Source organism: Monodelphis domestica, chromosome 1 (assembly GCF_027887165.1).
Source record: "Monodelphis domestica isolate mMonDom1 chromosome 1, mMonDom1.pri, whole genome shotgun sequence".
Taxonomy (NCBI): Eukaryota; Metazoa; Chordata; class Mammalia; order Didelphimorphia; family Didelphidae; genus Monodelphis; species Monodelphis domestica.
In genome coordinates this window covers 422,459,792-422,480,221 of record NC_077227.1, presented here as the reverse complement: position 1 = coordinate 422,480,221, position 20,430 = coordinate 422,459,792, and the positions used below count along the sequence as shown (strand labels likewise).

The following is a 20,430-nucleotide window of genomic DNA, read 5'->3' as shown; positions in this document are numbered from 1 at the left end:
TTGGTCACACATTTTGTCCACATTTTTTTTCCATATCCTATCTAAGGCACAAGATGTAATTATTCAGAATAGGTTGGTGTATCCTATATGCCATTCAGGACTTCCAGTACTAACTCAGAAAATGCAACAAATGCAAGTTACTTAAATAGCTATATGCTATGAATAGTTATTACTTTCAATTCAGTAACTATTAATTATGAGCTTTGTGCAAAACACTGTCCTATGGATTGGAAAAGATAAAAAAAAATGAGTAAATCATAGTTTTAGCCATCCTATGAGCCCCAGCCTATAGTCTGTTAAGAGAGATAGGACATAGACACCAAATATAATAACAGGGCATGATAAATGCACGAGTGATATAAACAAAAAATTTGTGGTCAAAAGAAGGAAATATCATTTTTGATTGAGGGAAAAATCAGGAGAGATTTCTTGGGGGATTTGATATTTGAAAACTCTTTTGAAGACTAGGTTAAGGTTTCAGGAGGTAGAGATATTGGGGGAGGAAGGTATAGATTTTAGGAGCTCAAGGGTGTAAAGGGTGAAATTATGGTTGAAACTGAAAAAAAATCTAAATTTAAATAGTCTCCAAGGGAAATTCCAAATAATAAAATACCCAAGTTAGCTGCCAAATTTTTATGGTGATTTAATTACAACAGGAGGAAGAAAATATTAGAGGGAGAGAGAGGGGGGAGAGAAGGAAAGACGGAGAGAAGGAAAGACGGAGAGAAGGAAAGGAGTTTAACTCAGAACCACTCTGGCTCAGGCTGAGCCAAAGCGGATGTTAAGGCCTTGGAGAGCTAAGACCTGATTCTGTTATTCCAAGTATCTCTATTGTTATTGATCAGGAAATAGCTAAATCAGATCTTCTAAAGAATGGTCTGATTAGGGTGGAATAGTTTTGAAATTCACAAGGGGAACATAGTCCAAGGTAGATAATTTTATAAATCTAACTCTTATGTACATCCCCCACCCTTACCAGTGGTGGTGAACTTCTTCCTTACATTTTCTCATCCCTGGTGGTGGTAGATGGTGGTAGGGTGCTCATGTACACTAAAGACTGCTGGGCCTTGCCATTCACCCTGCCACTGAACCTTTATGACCTCCCTTCCTTGTCCTTTATATAGATCATCTCCCTCAATTATATTGTTAGCTCCTTGAGAACAAGAATTGTATTCTTTTTGGATTCCTAACACTTATCACAGAACTTGGTATACATAATAAGGACATAATAAATACTTTTACATTTATTCATCTCCAACTGGATATCTTATGAGCATTTTGAATTTAACATATCCAAACAACTCATTTTCTCTTTCCTGAAACCCTTCAAAGTTTCTCTATTCCTATTAAGGACACCCCCATCCTTCCAATCTCCCATGCTTATATACTTGGAATCATCTTCAACTCTTCATTCTTCCTCATCCCACAATAGTTAAGTTGTGTTGACACTACCTTTACAATATATCTCCTATCCACTTTATTCTCTCCACCCATTCAGCTACTGTCCTAGCTCAGTCCCTTGTCATGTCTTGCTTGGACTATTGCACTAGTATCCTAATTGGTCCCCCTGCCTCCAAACTCTCTTTTCACCAATCCATTCTCCACATAGCTTCCAAATTGATATTCTTTTTTTAAATCCTTACCTTTTGTATTAGAATCCATACTAAATATTGGTTCCAAGGCAGTAGCTTAGTAAGGAATAGGCACTTGGGGTTAAGTAATTGCCCCAGGGGCCCACAGCTAGGAAGAATCTGAGGCCAGATTTGAAACCAGCATCTTCCATATTCAGGTCTAGCGCTCTATCCACCAAGTCATCTAGCTTCCCTTCAAATTGACATTCTTAAAAGCACAGATCTGGCCATACACTTCAAGCGACTTGAGGATCTTCATTTTGCTTCTAAGATATTTAAGTCCTGTTTTTGATTTTTCAAACCCTTTGCATCCTGGCACTAGCCTCCCTTTCCAGGCTTATTAAACATTATTTTCTGTGTTCTAGTCAAACTAGCCTATTTGGCACTTTTTAGTCATACTACTCCATCTCCTGTCTCTGTACTTTTGCCCAGAATACACTCCTCCTTATGTCTGCAGCTTAGCTCTCCTGGCTTATTTCAGAGCTCAACTCAAATACCACATCCTACTTGAGGCCTGTTCTGAACCCACCAGTTGCTAGCACCTTCCTTATAGCAATTTGTGTTAGAAAAAGTATTCACATTATTTTCCAATAGAATTTAAACTCTTGAGTAAAGGGACTGTTTTTGTCTTTGTTTCCCTGGTGTTTAGTTGTAGTGCCTGCAGAGTGTAAATGCTTAATAAATGCTTGTCAAAATAAATGAAACTCTTCATTCTAGTAGTTGGATGATAACAGAGCTAAGTACAAATCTTGCTTTAACATTAGACATTTTTAAAAACCCTTACCTTCTGTCTTAGAATCAATATTATATATTGATTCCAAGGAAGAAGAGTGGTAAGGACTAGGCAATGGATGTTAAATGACTTGACCAGGATGACAGAGCTAGGAAGTGTTTAAGAGCATATTTGTACCTAGGACCTCACATCTCTAGGCCTGATTTTCAATCCACTGAGCCACCTTGCTGTCCCCATTAGCTATTATTTTTTATGAGATGCGAAAGGTACTTTTATAATCAAATTCAAAATTCTCTTAACTCTATTTGAAAAATAATATGTTGGGGGCATAGTATTAATACATAATATTGATTCTATGATAAAGGTGAGAGTTTGAAAAAAAACATGTTGGGTAGAGAACTTAATAGGGTAAGACACAGAACACTGACAGAAAACTTGATTGCATGTTTTAATATTCTGTGTTCTCAGGTCTAGGATTCTATGACATTGTAGAAGTTCCAAAATGCTACATTTCCAATGATCTCATTCCTCCTTTCTCCTCCTACCAGGAATGACAGAAATGGTGCGGAAAATTACTCTGAGCCGAGCTGTGAGAATCATGCAAGATCTCTTTCCAGAGGAGTACAACTTCTATCCTCGCTCTTGGATTTTGCCTGATGAATTCCAACTCTTTGTTGCTCAGGTAGATCCCATTCTGAGGAAATTTAATTTAAAAAATTATTTAATTAGTTAATTTAGAATATTTTTCCATGGTTACAAGATTTATGTTCTTTCCTTCCCATCCTCCCAATCCCTTCCTATAGCTGACACACAATTCCATTGGTTTTTACATATTGTCATTGATCAAGACCTATTTAGAGGACATTCTAAAGTTAAGAGTCACAACCTAGATTGGTGATTGACAATCTTAATCCCAGTTGTTTTAATATGAGTTATTGCCCCAAAATTCTCTTTACATATATATTTATTCAGCAAACAGAAGATTCATCCAATAAACATTTACTTAGTACATACTACATATATATTATCCATAGTGTCTGTTTTACAGAGTTGCTGTGAGGTTAGCATGAGGGGTGGATAAAAAATAGTTTGTAGATTTTAAAGGGTTATATAAGTGCCAGCCTATGTTAATATCATTACAATTCACAACTTACCCCTCTATAGGGCCTTATAGGTTATAATGAAATTTTCTTCATATAGTCTTGTGAGGTATTTAGTTCAAGTATTATCCCCATTTTACAGATGGGAAAACTGAGTCTCAGAGAAGTTCTATGAATTTCTTAAGGCCAACATAATCAAAATAAAGTCACATCCATGACTGCTGACTCCATTGCACTGCCCACAATGCTCTACTGCCTTATTTGGATCATATAATCTCAAGATTGAAAAGGGACGGGTGAGTCTCTTGACTTGCATCAAATCCCAGTTCTGTCATAAACCTTGGTCAGGTAATTTAATTTCTCTGAATGTTAAAAGTTTCTCATGTATAAAATAAAAAGACCAAATGAGACCTCGATAACCTTCTCCTCCTTGAATTCTATTACCCTACTTCAAGGCAAGGAGATACATCTGGAGATGGTTCAAAATAAAGTTATGCTATATGGGAGATACCAAACAAGATGTACTAGAACTGGAGTCCAGTCCTGGCTTGACCATAAAGTGGCCCTGGACCTTGGACAAGTTGTTTAGTTTTTTTGGGTCTTAATTCTTTTATCAAGAAGAGATTAGAATAAGATATTTGAAGTAAATTTTCCCTAAGGTTCTTCTCATCTTTGAAATTCTATAATTTTGTGTTTTAGCATTCTATGTTGTAAGATTCCTTACAGTTCTGCCATTCTATGATTGTGTTCTAAGATTCTGTATTCTATAAAGTTGTTTTCAGCTTTGACATGTTCTAATAGTCTGTGTTTTAATGTCTGAAAGTCCTTCCTAGCTCTGAAATTCTAGGTCTTAAAATTCTGTGTCCAAAGCATATGAAATTTCCTATCTGTAAAATGGGAATAATACTTGAACTATAATATAATTATGTTATTAAATCATTCTGTGATATGATATAATACTATCTCACAAGGCTTTCTAAGTATTAACATTCTGAACTTTAAGGTCTCGTGTATTCCTAAAATTATGTGGATTTGTGCCATTTTTGTAAGTCTTTTAAGGGTAATTTATGTAGCTAATGGGTTAGTTTCCAAGACAGTAACATATTTTTTTTTTCTTTTGCCCTGTCTTTTTCTTTGTATAAATGATATTGTCATTTTTTGTGTTAAATTATTTAAAAATTTTGATAACACCATTAGCTATTCAACATTAAAACTGAAGTTGGCTAAGAAATGTTCATTGTCATAGGAAAGTTTTCCACTGTGCCAAGTTTCTTTGGCTTTTCCATGAAAACATTTAACTTCCTCCTCTTGCTTGCTTTGCTATTTGATACACTTATTGCCTTAATGGTATCAGGACTCAGTACATTCTTGTCTGTATAATTTTTTTCTGTTGAGCCAGTAGAAAAGCCTCAGCATTAACTGTCTAACTTTCGCATATTTCCACAATAGACCAAGCTAATGTCACAACTAGTATCCAATTAAACAGCCTTTGTGAAGCACCTATTATGTGCCGGGAAAACAAAGAATGCCAAGACCAGTGTGTGTGTATATATGTATGTATGTATATAATATATATATATTTGACAGTTAATTGGATATGGGAGAAGTAAGTTGGCATGACATCTAGGTTTTAGGCCTGAGTGACTGGAAGAATGGTAGTACCTTCAATAATAATAAGGAAGTTAAGAGGAGTGTAAGAGGTTTAGAGAGAAAAATGAGTTCAGTTTTAGACATGTTGAATTTAAGATGTCTATGAGGCATCCAGTTCAAGATGGCTAATAGAGTAATTGAAGATATGTGACTGAAGGTCAGAAGAGAAATTAGGGCTGGATACATAGATCTTTGAATTCACTATTTAGAGATGACAATTCATGGGAACTGATGAGACCAGCACATGATGTAATATAAAGTAACAAGAGAAGAGGGTCTTGGGGACACCCAACCCAGATGTGACCTAGATGAAGATCTAGCCAAAGATACAAACCTAATTCTAAGCCCAACATGCTTTCTATTACAATAGTGATCTTAGAAGTAGTAAAGGACAACTTCTAATGAAGAACATAAACTTCATGGTCCAGTCAAACCAGAATGCTGCTGCTTGTTCCTTGATCTCATCTATCCCTGCCTCCCACCTCTTTATCTAGAATGGATTTTCTTTCCTATCTTCCTTCCTCCATCTCCACTTGTTGAAATCTTTTTTTTTTCTGCTTAGTTCAAGTAACACACTTTCTCCATGAAGTGTTAAAACTCCTTTTCAGTGGATGGGATTCTTGAGGACTTTGCCTAGATACTCCTTTGTCTCTATCCTATTCTTTTATATCCTCTTAGTTATTTGTGTATGTATTGTATCCCACCCAGTCAAATTCCTTGAGGGCAAAGAATAGATCATATTTTTAACCTTTTATTCCCAGCATCTACTTGCATATAGTGAGTGCCTCATAAATGTTTGTTGAATTATATTAAAGTGAATTTTATATAAAAAGGTCTGAAAGTGACTATCATAGTTTTACATTTGTATAATGGAAAGAACAGTCAACTTGTAAGTCAGAATAACTGGTCTAGATCTCCAAATAAGCTAAACAGTAATTCATCCTCTATTTGAAGATTTTTCAGGGATGGAGAGCTCACTGCTCATCAAAATATAGTCTTCTCCATATTCTTTTTTTTTGGGGGGGATTTTATTTAATTAGTTAATTTAGAATATTTTTCCATGGTTACAAGATTCATGTTCTTTCCCTCCCCTTCCCTCAACCCCCTCCTGTAGCTGATGTACAATTCCACTGGGTTTTACATGTGTCATTGATCAAGACCTATTTCCATATTATTGATTATTGAATATTACATATTATTTGCACTAGGGTGATTGTTTAGAGTCTACATCCCCAATCATATCCCCATTGACCCATGTGATCAAGCAGTTGTTTTTCTTCTATGTTTCTACTCCCACAGTTCTTTCTCTGAATGTGGATGGTGTTCTTATAAGTTCCTCAGAATTGTCCTGGATCATTGCATTGCTGCTAGTAGAGAAGTCCATTACATTAGATTGTACCACAGTGTATCAGTCTCTGTGTACAATGTTCTTCTGTTCTGCTCCTTTTACTCTGTATCAGTTCTTGGAGGCTGTTCCAGTTCACATGGAACATTAGTTCTTTGAGTACAATAGTATTCCATCACCAACATATACCACAATTTGTTCAGCCATTTTCCAATTGAAGGGCATCCCTCCATTTTCCAATTTTTTTGCCACCACAAAGAGCGCAGCTATGAATATTCTTGTACAAGTCTTTTTCCTTATTATCTCTTTGGGGTACAAACCCAGCAATGCTATGGCTGTATCAACGGGCAGGCACTCTTTTAGCACCCTTTGGGCATAGTTCCAAATTGCCTTCCAGAATTGTTGGATCAATTCACAACTATACTAGTATTAATGTCCCAATTTTGCTATATCCCCTCCAACATTTATTACTTTCCTTTGCTGTCATGTTAGCCAATCTTGTCTGTATTATGACTGCTCTAGTTAGGAAGTTTTCCTTACATAGAGCAAAAACCTGCCCCACTGTGACTTCTAGTTCTGCCCTCTGAGGCCACACAGAAAAATTCTTATTCCTTCTCAATATGATAAACCCTTCCCTAATCCCTCAAGACCCTTATAACTTTAGGAGTCTGTAATTACTGTTGCCTGGGGATGGTACTTTTAGAGTGGCAGCCTAGTTCAGAGACAAGAGCCTAGGGATTCATGTAATAGTTAAAGGGTTTGTAGGGATATTGAAGAGGTATCAGGGAATAAAGAAGGTTTCTTAACAGGGAATGGAGGAGTTGAAGGGATAGAGGGAGGTAAAATGTGGTGAGAGGCTATCTTTGAAAAATGGGGTTCCCAAGAAATGGGCCAACTATGATAACCTGAGGGGATGTCTTCTCTATTGATTAATGTTGAAGATACCCAAGAGCAAGTAAGCATGAATCCCCCTGAGAGAAAAACCCCCACCAGACCAAGGGTGCCCTGCAGTGGTCCAATAAGGACTGTTTATGGTTGAATGTTTGTCCTTAGGTTCAGCTCTCTCTATAGTCCCCTGAAATGATAGTCCTCCTCTTATCTGACTGCAGGATATTTAATTCAAGATGAATTTAATAACAAGTTTGGATTGGGAAGATATCAGAGAAGAGGGAATTGGGATTTCCCTAGATTGGGTTTGAGTCTCTCTCTGCTTTTGAGCTGAGGCCAGGCCTCAAAGACTAGTGGAGGGTTTCTTTTATTCCTGTCTATGCAAATCTGTGCTAGTTTTCTTAAATTCAAAGTCTTTAGCAATAGACAGCAAGTGGAAGAAAAGGTTCTGACTTTCTGAGCTGATTTGGCCTGTCTTTTCAGGCTGATGCCCCAAAAGATGGGCCTTACAGTTCACACTGCTCCCCTTAAATCCTTTTGTTTGATGACATGATCACAGTAATCCTCCAGGTAGAACACACAGTTGGGAAAATCCAGGAAGAGAGGCACTTCTGGGCCAGGAAAGAGAGAGCCCTCTCTAGAGGAACTGTTACTCTCCAAGTCATCCCTCCCCCCACCAACTGTCATCATTGTCAATATATTCACTCCAACATTCCAACTGCTGTTTGCTTCTGACAGAAAATCCAAAGGTTGTTTCAATTTTCTTTTCTACATTCAGGAGTCCTGTGTTCTAATCCTAGCTTTGTTATTCCCTTGTTGTATGATTTGTGGGAAGTCACTTTTGCCTCTCTGGATTCAGTTTCTACATTAGTACAATGAGGATGTTTGACTAGGTGACTTGAATAAGGTCTCTCCTAAGCTTTAGCTCCTATCCCTCATTTCACCTTCATTTTATGTGCTGCTTTCCCCCATTAGAATAAAGCTTGGGGGCAGCTAGATAGCACAGTGGATAGAGTTGCAGGCCTGGATTTGGGAGAACCTGGGTTGAAATCTGTCCTCAGATACTTCCTAGCTGTGTGACCCTGGGCAAGTCACTTAATCCCATTTGCTTAGCCCTTACTGCTCTTTTGCCCAGCATATGTTAAATATTTAATAAATACTTGTTAATTTGACTTGACTTCTAACACTCTGTATAATTATTTTGTGACAAAAAAAATCCTTCAAATGATCTAAACAATGCATCTCATGCATAAGTTGGAGCAGTTTCGTGAAGCTATCAAGGGTGAGATGGCATGGCATAGTTTGGGAAGTTGGGCATGAGTTTCTGTCAGCCCTGGTCCAGAGAAAAATCTCATATTTGGGGCCCTCTTTGTCTTCTTCCATGTCCTTCACTAGATACAGGGCTAAGAAGAGACAGTTTTGGACCCAGAATGATCTGGGTTTCAGGTCCTACCTCTGACACATATTGGTTATGTGTCACTCAAACTTTCAGTGTACCAGGTAACACTGACTATAAACACCAAAGAAGGCACTAATTTACACAGTTGGAGTGTCCTCTTCAGGAAGTTTCCTATTTCACTGAAATCACAGGTCTACTACTTGTTACTATCAAGAATAAATCTATGGAGCCCCTAGGCAACACAGTGGATAGAGTGCCAGGCCTAGAGTTGTGAGGTTCTAGGTTAAAATCTGGCTTTAGACACTTCCTAGCTGTGTGGCCCTGGGCAAGTCACTTGACCCCAATTGCCCTGACCTCAACACTCTTCCATTTTAGAATTGATACTAAGACAAAAGGTAAAGGTTTAAAAAAAAAGTAAAATTTGAAATCATGCACAGGTTTCAATTTTTGTGATTTTTGTTAACTATTGTGGGCTATTTTGAAGTATATAATATTTTTAAATTTGATGTTTCTCCTACAAGAAAATTGGTATTATATTTATTTTGGGAAAGGAAATGAGAAATTCACAATCTCCTTCTATCAGTTTGAGAAAGTGCTACCTACATGTGATCAGCAGGCGGCACCATGGATAAACATGGAGCATTCTCAGTGGAAAATTTTGTGAAGATGAAATTTTAGCAGATGGCAAAAAAAAAAATATATATATATATATATATATATATACTTGGCATTGATTTTGCATATGGTCTTCCATCTGGGTATTTGAGAAAAGTACAGTTTTTGTTATCAAAACAGTATATATTATGGTGAAAGAGTTTGTATTTGAAATAGTTTCTTTTGAGAAGAGGCAATGGGATTTACAAGAAGAAACTCTGGAATAGCAATTAAAAAGTCTGGTTCTACTGCTGGATGCTTGACCATTAAATTGCCAGGTGACCTATGATCCTAGGATCCTGGGGAAGTCACATACCTCTCTGGGTCTAAATATTCTTCTTTATAAAATAAGAGAATTTGAATTAAATGTTCCCAAGTATCCATTATGTACTTATTATGTATACCAGGTATATAAAGAAGGGTATAAAAGAGTAAAGGTCAGGGTTTAGGGGACTACAAATATGAAATGGTTTGATCCCAAGCCACTAATGGGAGATGCTGCAAGAGCTATAGCTCCATCTTTCCATCTGTTTCAGATTTTGTTTCCTGTACTTCCAGAAATAGAATTTCACCTCCTGCATAGATATATCACACTGTACATGAAGCTTTTGCTTAGCTCAATATGTTTAGAGGAAAATGAGATCTGAAACTTGAAAAGCCGATTCTTTGTTCAGAAACCCACTTGAGTTTGTTCAATTAAATGAACATTTTTATTAATCTTTATTATTATCTAACATGTTGATGACTTTGTTCTAGGTGTTGTATAGGTTAGAGAAAAGAATAAGACACATTCCATCTCTTTACAGATTTTATGTTAGGATAGTAGGGAAAAGAAGAAACCAGAATTTAGGTGCAGAAAGAGGAACAAAATAAGTATTATGAGTTCCTTGAGAGGAATGTTTACTTCTAAGTGGTAAAGGTGAAGGAGAAGAGAGGGAAGAATTTGTTTGAGTGTTCCTTTTAGAAGAAGAGTTCTGTGAAGCATGAGGGTTAAGTAGAATGAGCATTGGACTGGAAATAAAGAAATCTGGATTCTTAATCCTTATTCTCTTAATAATAAGCTTTGTCACCTTGGGCAAGGCATTCCCCCTTTCTTGGCCTCAGTTTACTTATCCATCTAACTGAGCAGGTTGGAATAGATGATTTGCAAGGTACTTCCAGTTCTAATGACCTGTGTTCCATAGTCTAATATTCTTGTGATCCAAATTCCCTTTCACTTTTTAATATTCTATTTTCAAAGGTTGCTCCAGGTCTAAACATTTTATGATGTGTGATGGTTGTCTTTTGTTTCTAATTTCTTCTAGAAAGCTCCATGCCAAATTAAAACTATGTTGGGGGGCAAGAGGGTGGTCCAGTGGATTTAGAGCCAGACCTAGAGATGGGAGGTCCTATATTCAAATGTGACCTCATATACTTCCTAGCTGTGTGACCCTGAGCAAGTCTCTTTAACCCTCATTGCCTAGCCCTTATCACTCTTCTTTGGAATCAATTGATTCTAAGATGGAAGGTAAGGGCTTAGAAAAACAAAACAAAACTATGTTGGCAAAAATTTCCACTGCCCCCAATTTATTTGCATAAGGATCTGCATGTAATCCATAGTCTTCTTCCTTAATACCTAGCTCAGTGATGCCTGAGGCTAATGAAGTAGCAGATAATGAAGGCTGAAACAAAGCATTGCCTGCATTAAGGAACTGTAGTTCAAGAAAAGACTGTGGGAACCTCTGGGCAAATGAAATCTCTGGGTTTTCTTTGCATAATGTGGAAATCTCTTCTCTAGGGTAGCCTACATCTGAGCACAAGCTAGGAAAATCATTCCTAACCATTCTATCTGTAGAACCAGAGAATCTCAGCCCAGGCTAGAAGGGCCCTCACCATCCATCTAATCTGAAGCATTAACTTGGAAATACCATAGAACTATCAAATAGTCAGAAAAACCAAGTCTTTAATCAGGATAGGGATAAGTCCAGTATTTAATTCTTTACTCAGAGTCTGACGCCACAACTTTTACAGGGTATAAGCCCTGGACTCTGGGGATGCTATCCCTGGGAGTGCCACCACCAAGGAACAAAAGAATTTGGGGAACCTATATACCATTTTGGGAATCCAGGGGCAGGGAAAGATTATTGACATTACTATAGTATATACTATACTATATATACTAAAGAAAATGGGAGTGTTCAAACTACACTGACAAGATACGATTAAGCTTGGGAAAGGAATCATAGCTAAAGGCTAGGGTATAAGAGAAGGGGCTACTTCCAATGGATACTAAAGGATGGTTCCTGTCCAGGTATTGATCTTCTTGGGAAAGGGTTTCTGATACAAAAGGGAAGACTACCTAAGACAAAGAGGGTCCTTAGCATATGCTTAGTTCTACCCAACTAGGACTGTCATTCACCAGAGGGTCCCTCACTCATTCTGAAACTGCTAGCCTGGGATTCCCTTCAGGGTGGATTCCCATGGGAACAAGGAACAAGTACAAACTTTGGGGTCTCCAATCTACAAGTTAGTCCTGAAATCTGGGGTTCACCAGATCCCACTACGTCACAAGTTTGGGGTTCCTAGATTCCATGTTGACAGAAGCAAGAATTGACATATTCCTTGACAAACTGAAATCTTTGACAGTCATTCAGTGTTTGCTTAAAGCCACCTACTGATGGAACTACCTAGTAAAACTAATTGGGAAAATGGTTTATTCCATTGTTAGGGACTTCTGATTTGTTGGAGGTTCTTCTACATGCTGAACCGATATCTACTTCCCTGTAACTTAAAGAAAATAGGTTTATAGGACCATAGTTTGAGAAATGGAAAGGACTTTAGAGGCCATTTACTTCAACCCCTTCTTTACAGAGGAAGCTAAGAGGAGTTAAATGGATTAAAGCAATATAGGCAACAAAAGAGTTAGGATTTGAACTCAGGTCTCTTTAATTTGAATCCATAATCCTTTCCTCTAGACAATACAGCTTCCCCTTTACCCTTTAGGCCTAATTTTCTCCTCTGGGGCCAAGTAAGCATGTGACAGCCTTCTGGGTATTTATAGACAGAGATCCTATTCTCATTAAGGTATTTCTTTTCCTTGCTAAACATATTCAGTTCTCTCAACTGACCTTCATATGGCATGATTTCTAATTCACTCTCTCAAGTATGATCATCTTTCTTTGTACATATTCTATTTATCAATATCTCACTTAAAATGTGACATCTAGAATTGGGCACAGTATTCATGATGGGGTCAGATTAGGCCAGAGAGAAATGGGAATAATACTTTCTGTCATTCTATTGTGGGGGTGAAGAGGTGCACCCTTTGGGGTTCAGGAAGGATACCTTTCTGCAAGAATACAAGACTCCAAAACTTAGCTTAAAAATAAAAAGAGAAATTTATTAATTTAGAAAGTAATGTTGAGGATAGCCAGGAGGATAATACAGGTGGAACAGCAAGATGGTAGGCTGCTCCTTGGGAGGATAGCATGAATGGAAAGGCTGTCCCCCAAACAACATCAGTTCTGGGAATTTTATACTCTTTACAACAGATGTTGTGTTATGGTGTGGATGGGACTCTAGAGTGGTAAACCCTCAGGCATTCAGTCAGGGGTTTGGTTATCTGACTGGGGTCTTCCTGGAGACATAGGGAATGATAAAAGATTCTTTAGTTTTAGGGAACAGACAGATTTCTGAGATGTAGTCCGATAGAATCAAGGTGTAGCCTTGAGGTGCATCTCTCTGTCCATCTTAAATCTAAAGGAGGATCAAAGGAGGACAATCATCTCAGGGTCCTCTAGGGGTCATTGGATGTTTTAGGTTAGGAGTCATGAGGATGTAAGGGAGCAAAGGAATTTCCCTGATACTAGTTTGCCTGAGTTTCTGGGGGGTACAATGCCCATGTCAATTCTGGACATTATATTATTATTAGTGAAGCCTAGAGTTATATTATTTTTTGTGTGAGTGAGAGAATTTGTGTGTGGCTGCCATGTCAAACTTATTTTGAGTCCAAACTGAACATGTAGTTTATTGAAATTCCCAGGTCTTTTTCCACATATCTGTATCTCCAGAGTTGAATTTCTTTGATGAAAGCTATTTCTTTTTTAAACCTTTACCTTCTGCCTTATAATCAATACTAAGGATTGGTTCTAAGGCAGAAGAAGGGGTAGGCAATGGGGATTAAGTGACTTGCCCAGAATCACACAGCTAGGAAGTGTCTGAGGCCAAGACTTGAATCAGATTTGAATCCCAGAAAGCTATTAAAAAAAAAGAACTAGTATACAAATTTGCCCTTAAAACATACTTATGTCTAGATTGTTCTCCCAAATCAACTACCAACTCTTAAGAATCCCTGGCTTGGGGGCAGCTGGGTGATATTAAGAGCCAAGCCTAGAGATGGCAGGTTCTAGGTTCAAAACTGGTCTCAGATACTTCCTAGCTGGGTGACCCTGGCAAGTCACTTAACTCCAATTGTTTTTTGTCTGCCTTGGAACAGATACTTAATATTGATTCTAAAATAGAAGATAAGAATTTAAAAAAAGATCCAGCTGAAGTGCTACCTCCAAGAGACCTTTCCTGGTCCCACTAGCTACTAGTATTATCCCCTCTAAGGTTACCTTCCATTTACTATGCATTTAACTTGTATGTTCTGACTTATATATGTTGTTTTCTTCATTAGAATGTAAGCTCTTTGAGGTAGGAACAGTTTTTTGTTGTTTTTTTTTAATTTGTATCACTAGCACTTAGCACAATGCCTAGCACAGAGTAAGAGCTTAATAAATGCTTGTTGGTTGATAGATTGACCCCACAATATATAATAATTAAGAGAGAGGAGTAAGAAAAAAAAAAGGTTCATTCAGTTAAGTGAGCAGAGCAAAGAGAGACAGAGACTCACCTGTAGCACTTTACCAAAAGCACAAGCTTAGAAAAAAAGAGCCCTGCAGTGTGGGTCTCAGCCAAATTTATCTACTAAGCATCCTTAGGCAAAATGAGGACATAACTTAAAAGGATGCTGGGAATGTAGCTCAGGTGTTGCAAAATTTCCAACTGCACACTAGGATCAATCAATAGAAGTACATAGAAGTAGGGGCAACTAGGTGGCTCAATGGGTAGAAAGCCAGACCTGGAGTTGAGAGGACCTGGGTCAGTGATAGGCAACCTTCTGAGCTTGGTGTGTCAAAATTCCCCCCAAAACCAAGCATAACTTGGGTGGTATGTCACTTCGAGAAAAAAAAAAACCCACAAAAAACGTCCTTTTTGTCATGTGGCCCCATACTTTGGGCGTTTCATTGAAAAACTATGCATGTTAGTGCTGACACACGTGTCATACATTTGCCATCATGGAACTAGGTTCTAATCTGGTCTTAGACACTTCCTAACTATTTAACTCTAGGCAAGTTACTTAATCTTGTTTGCCTAGCTATCTTAGAGTTTTTAATGCGACAGAAAGTAAGGGTTTAAGGGAAAAAATATGCAGGGAGTCTGATTTTGGCTGAATAATAAAAAGAAACTTGATAGGTTGAAGAGCTGTTTGATGTAATGAGTTCTGCATCATCAAAAGTATTCATGCAGTGAATGGACAGCTACTTGTCAGGGATGTGATACCCTCTGAAGTCACATTTCACTGAGATTCTATGTTTCTACGTATTTGTTTAGGAATTATTTCGCTGCTTTGAACATAGATGGTTTTAAAGGTCAAGCAAATCTTGCTTCTCCAGAGTGATTACTAACGCGGTTACAACTAACATTTATATCAGAGCTTTATTGGTACAAAGAATACATCATTTCATTTGATCCTTCACAACCTGGGAGGCATCCAGAGAAAGTATAACATTTTGGTGACTAAGGAAATTGAGTCTGAGAGAAGTGAAAGGAATACAACAAAGGACATGAGTAGGCCCAACAGAGGGCGGAAGTTCCAGAGTGGCAGATTTTATTTAGAAACTCTTCCTTGTAGTCAGAGCTACTGAACAATGGCACGGTCAGCCTTTGAAAGCAGCAAATTCTTTGTCAGGTAGGCCTAAAGACTCCTTCTCCACTGAGATTGAAAACAGATTCCTATTTCAGGTATTTTCAGGTACTATGTTACTCTGATCTTTGCTGCTTGTATGGTCCTAGAACCTGCCCAGGTTTTTACACAGGTATGTCATCGATGGCAGAGCTGAGAACCAAACTTGGGTTTTCTGATTCCCAAATCTTTATACCATGAATAAAAGATTATCTTTCATTTCTTTGATTCTTTAGTTTTTGAAATTTCCTAATGACTTTTATTTTAATCAAGTTTCTTCCTTATTAAAGTAGAGATGTCTAAGAGGGAGACTGCAAATCTCATGCAAAAAAAGAGTTATTCATGACTCAGATATTCATTTCTGAGGTAAATTATGAAAATGGGTCAGCCATCCTCTCTACCAAAGAAATGGAAAAATTGTTCAAACTCTGTTTCATATTCAATCTCCTTGCTGTCTAATTACTTCTTGGGTATCTAATGAAAGAACTGAAGCAAACATCCAAATATAGAAAGGTGCTATAATGAAATCTGCTGGAACAGATATTTTTCTTTTATCTCTTCTTCACATATAACCCCTTTCTCTTTTCTACACTGTCTTCCTTCTCATCAATCAATTAAAGATTTATTGAGTACATACCATGTGTAGAACCCTCTTATAGGCACTGAGAGACAGTTTTTTGAGGTTATATAGAAATGAAGTCAAGAGACACCTGGGTTTTGAATATAGTCTTTTTTTAAACCCTTCCCTTCTATCTTAGTAACAGTTCTAAGAGAGAAGGGCAAGAGCTAGGCAATTGGGATTAAATGACTTGCCTAGGGTTGCACAGTTAGGAAGTGTCTGAGGACAAATTTGAACCTAGGGTCCTCCCCACTCCAGGCCTGGAGCTCTATCCAGATGGTGGAAGTTCCAGAGTGGCAGATTTTATTTAGAAACTCTTCCTTGTAGTGAGAGCTACTGAACAATGGTATGGTCAGCCATGACATCTAGTTGCTCCTAAAAATAATTTCTTAATATTTATTTGCTGTGTGATGATGGGCAGGCCAATTCACTTCTCTATTCTGTTTCCTCATCTTTAAGATGGGGATAGCTGCACTATGCCTCTGATAATATTGTTGGGAGGAAAGCATGTTGGAAAAATTTAAGCTCTAAAATGGATCTGTGATGGGGTGGCAGATAATGTAATGGAGAAGCCTAAACTTCTAGCTTTGGAACTTGAATTCAGGTCCTTGATCTACCAGTTACTACATCTAAAAAATGAATATGTTATACTTGATGACCTCTAGTGTCCCTTCTGACTTTAAATTCTCATAATCCTGTGATTTCATTGATAGGGCATTTTCTTCAGATGACAATCGTAGCTGCATCCGTACCTGCCCATCTTTTACAACTCTGATTTTCTGTATTTTAATCATATGGATGACTAAATTAGCCCAACCTACAGGGGGCATCCCTACCTTTCTTTTACATTACAAGAATACCAAAGGAACACTTGGGCTATTCATTGCTTATCCTTTGCTCTCACCATATGACAGAACTATTTTCACATAAGTTTTTCTGATGATATCCTTTACACTTATTCTTTGTAATTCCTTGTTTGTAATGTGATGCCACTGGTGCATTTACAATGTGCCTTTCTGTCAACATCTGAATTATGCTCATTTTTAATTTTTTGAAGCATAGCATTCCATCAGTCTCATAATACCTTTGGAAGAATGTTAATATTAAAGAAAATGGATTTAGGTAGAAACTAGATATAGTTCTATATCTCAAACCATTTATCAGATAAAGTTAAGATGGGTACAAGATTTAGAAATAAAGGATGATATCATAAGCATTTTAAGTGATCATGGAATAGTTTACTTGTCAAATCTGTAGATAAGGGAAGAATTTATGATCAAATGAGATAGACTGTTATGTGATATAAAATGGATAATTTTTATTACATTAAATGAAAAAGATTTTGACAAACAAAATCAATGTAGCCAAGGTTACAAAGGAAAGCAGGAAACTGGGAATTTTTTTTTATATAAAGTTTTTCTGATAAAGGCCTAAAATCTCAGATGTGTAGAGAATTGAGTCAGATTTCTAAAATACAAATCATTCCCTAATTAATAAATGGTCAAATGATATGAAGAGGCAGCTTCCAGGAGAAGAAATCAAAGTTCTCTATAGTCATATGAAAAAAAAATACACTAAATCACTATTAATTAAAGAAATGCAAATTAAAACAACTCTGAGGTACCACCTCATGCCTATCAGATTAGCTAATTTGACAGAAAAGGAAAACAACAAATATTGTAAGGGATATGGAAAAATTGGGACTCTATTATGCTCTTGGTGGAGTTGGGAAGTGATTCAACCATTTTGGAGAGGAATTTGGAACTGTGACTAATATATAATTGTCATAAAATCCAAAATTTTAAGTTGTTTGAGAAAAATTTCAGGAAAGGAGCTTTGATAACTCTTTGCATTAAGAAAACAAGTTATTTAAAGAAGATGCCATGAAGATTCCTGAAGAAACCTCCACAGCACCAGAAGATCCAGCATGAACTTTACAGTATAACTGATTGAACTATGGGGGGCTGTAACACTTTTATTCTGAATGTAAACTCTTATGCCAAAGAGGATTGCCCCCTAATTGTTTTTTTTGTCAATGCACCTAACAAACATTGGTTTTGCTCTTTCTCCTATTTCCCTCTTATCTCTAACTATTGTAGTTTCCCTCTTAGAAAATTGCAATATTGTATGCATCTATAGCTAGAAGATCTTTAAAGGTATGAGTTGGTTATGTTAAATGATTCATTGGGGAGACAAGTCTCCCAAAGAATCACAGGGGGATTGTGAAAAGGAATTCTTCATTCTCTTTATCTATGTTGAGTTAATCAACCAAAAACTTAAAAACACCCCTACTTAACACTAAGTAAGGGAGTTCACAGTCACTTACTTGGAGAGATCCACCCTTTTAACTCAGTCAGAAACTTGTGAATCCTTTGATGAATTGAAACCTTCAGAGAATAAGAGGTATGAATCCCACAGATCCTGCCCCCTGGGCAGTGCTAGACAATTTGGAAGCTGTGATTGGCCCCTGTGAAAAGGGGAAGGGACAATAAATCACCATAAAGGCAAACCCCAAACTCCCTCAGATTGAGATTGTCTTTGAGAAGGTAATCTGAAGAGATTGCCTTCTGGAGATAGTTTGAGAGAGTCTTTGCAGGAGCTTCTCTAGAGACTGCGACTTGGATCATGGGCTTAGAGCCCAGCTTCAACTTAGACTCTGACTCCAGGACTACTTCATTGGGTGAGTGAAAGGCTGACTCCTTTCCTAGTTTCCTAAGAGACTAGCTTCCATATTGGAGGAGGTCACCACCAGCCTTCCTCATTGAGAGCTAATTAATCTCTGCCTGGATTAAGCAGACCCACAGTAAACATTTAGGTTGATAGGATAGATAACCTCTCTAACCTCTTCACATTTCTCTACTTTATTGTTTCCTCTTGTGAAGATGGGATTTACTCTCCCCTGCCCATTTTTTAGATTTAAGAACCAAAAGTGTATACACCTCACTTATCCTTAAGTGGGGGAGGTCTGTGACCCACGTGTGTGAAAGTGTGTGATGAATCAGAACCTACTGACTGCCCCTGAGCAGTTCTAAGCAAAGCTTTAGCTGTAATTGTTTCACATAAAATGGAAGTTTTTTTTTTTTAATTTAAAAATGCCAAGAACTTCCTGTGATGAGGTCTTGCACCTTCAACTTGACCTTGGAGGAGCTCTGGCTGAGGACTGCTTCTATTAGGACTACCATGTGAGTGAGGGAGAAAGGCTTACTCCTTTCCCTGTTTTTTTCTGAGAGGTACTAACCTATGCTAAAACCCTTGTTTATTTGACCCCTAGGCCCTCTGGCTGGGGCTTCTGGAGCCTTGCTAGAGTAAAGCCAGAGCTTGAGCAAATAATCTAGCTCATTAAGCTAGATTTCTTACTCTTCTTCCCTTTCTCATTTCTCTACCTTCACTCTTTCTATATTTTATAAATAAATTGCTAAAAAATCATTTGGAATTAATTAATTCCTGGTGACCATACTCTGATAAATTTAGTCCAACCCTTTTATTTTAACCCCTTACACTCTCTATTTTGTAAATATTTGTAAATAAATTGCTGACTTGAGATATAATAAATATTGGTGACCACATAATTTCATAAAATTATTGTCCAACCATTAATTTTAACCTTTACACTTAAAGGGCTATACAACTGTGCATAATGCCCTTTGACCCAGAAATACCACCACTTAGTCTGTATCAAAAAGAGGTCAAGAAAAAGAAAAAGGGCCTATATGTCCAAAAATATTTATAGCAGTTTTTTTTTTTTTTGTACTGGCAGGATTGGAAATTGAAGAGATACCCATCAGTTGGGGAATGGCTGAACAAGTTGTGGTATATGAATGTGATATGGAATATCATTTTGCTCTAAGAAATGACAAGCAAAATGGCTTTAGAAAAACTTGGAAATACCTATAAACTGATGCAAAGCAATGTTAAGCAGATCCAGGATATCATTGTACATAATAACAATAATATTGTGCAATGATCAACTGTGAATGAGTTGCTATTCCCAGCCATATAATTCCAAAGGACTTATGATGAAATGATCCAAGACAATTTTGAGGGACTTATGATGAAAAATAGTATCTACCTCCAGAGAAAGAACTGATGAAATCTGAATTCAGATCAAAGCATACTTTTCTTTTACATTACTTTTCCCATTTGTTTGTTTTTATGATCTGTGTTCTCTTTTGCAATATGGCTAATATGAAATATATTGTTCATGAATGCATATTCTATATCTAAAAGCTTGCCTTCTCAAGGAGGAGGAAAGAGAGGGAAGGAATTTGGAACTCAAAAAATTTTTAAATGAATATTAAAAATTATTTCTATATAATTAAGAAAAATACATTCATTAAAAAAGATGGACCTTCCTTTCAGGAAGAAGTTTGGATTTTTGAGTTCTGGAAGAATTATTCAATTTCCTTTCAATGTAGCTATCTTCTT

At 37.2% G+C, this 20,430-nt stretch overlaps 1 protein-coding gene across 19 annotated transcripts in view; it reads left to right on the top strand.

Annotated features, from left to right (window-relative positions):
• The window catches only part of TTLL11 (tubulin tyrosine ligase like 11), a 250,767-nt gene that overhangs the window by 46,783 nt on the left and 183,554 nt on the right, over positions 1-20,430 (top strand). For all 19 annotated transcript variants that reach the window (XR_008915265.1, XM_056812079.1, XM_056812067.1 and 16 more), the window contains exon 3: positions 2,913-3,046. Coding sequence is in view for 18 of the 19 variants with exons in the window: in XM_056812079.1 (XP_056668057.1) it covers positions 2,913-3,046 (134 nt within the window). In the remaining variant the exon portion in view is untranslated. The remainder of the gene's footprint in view (positions 1-2,912; positions 3,047-20,430) is intronic.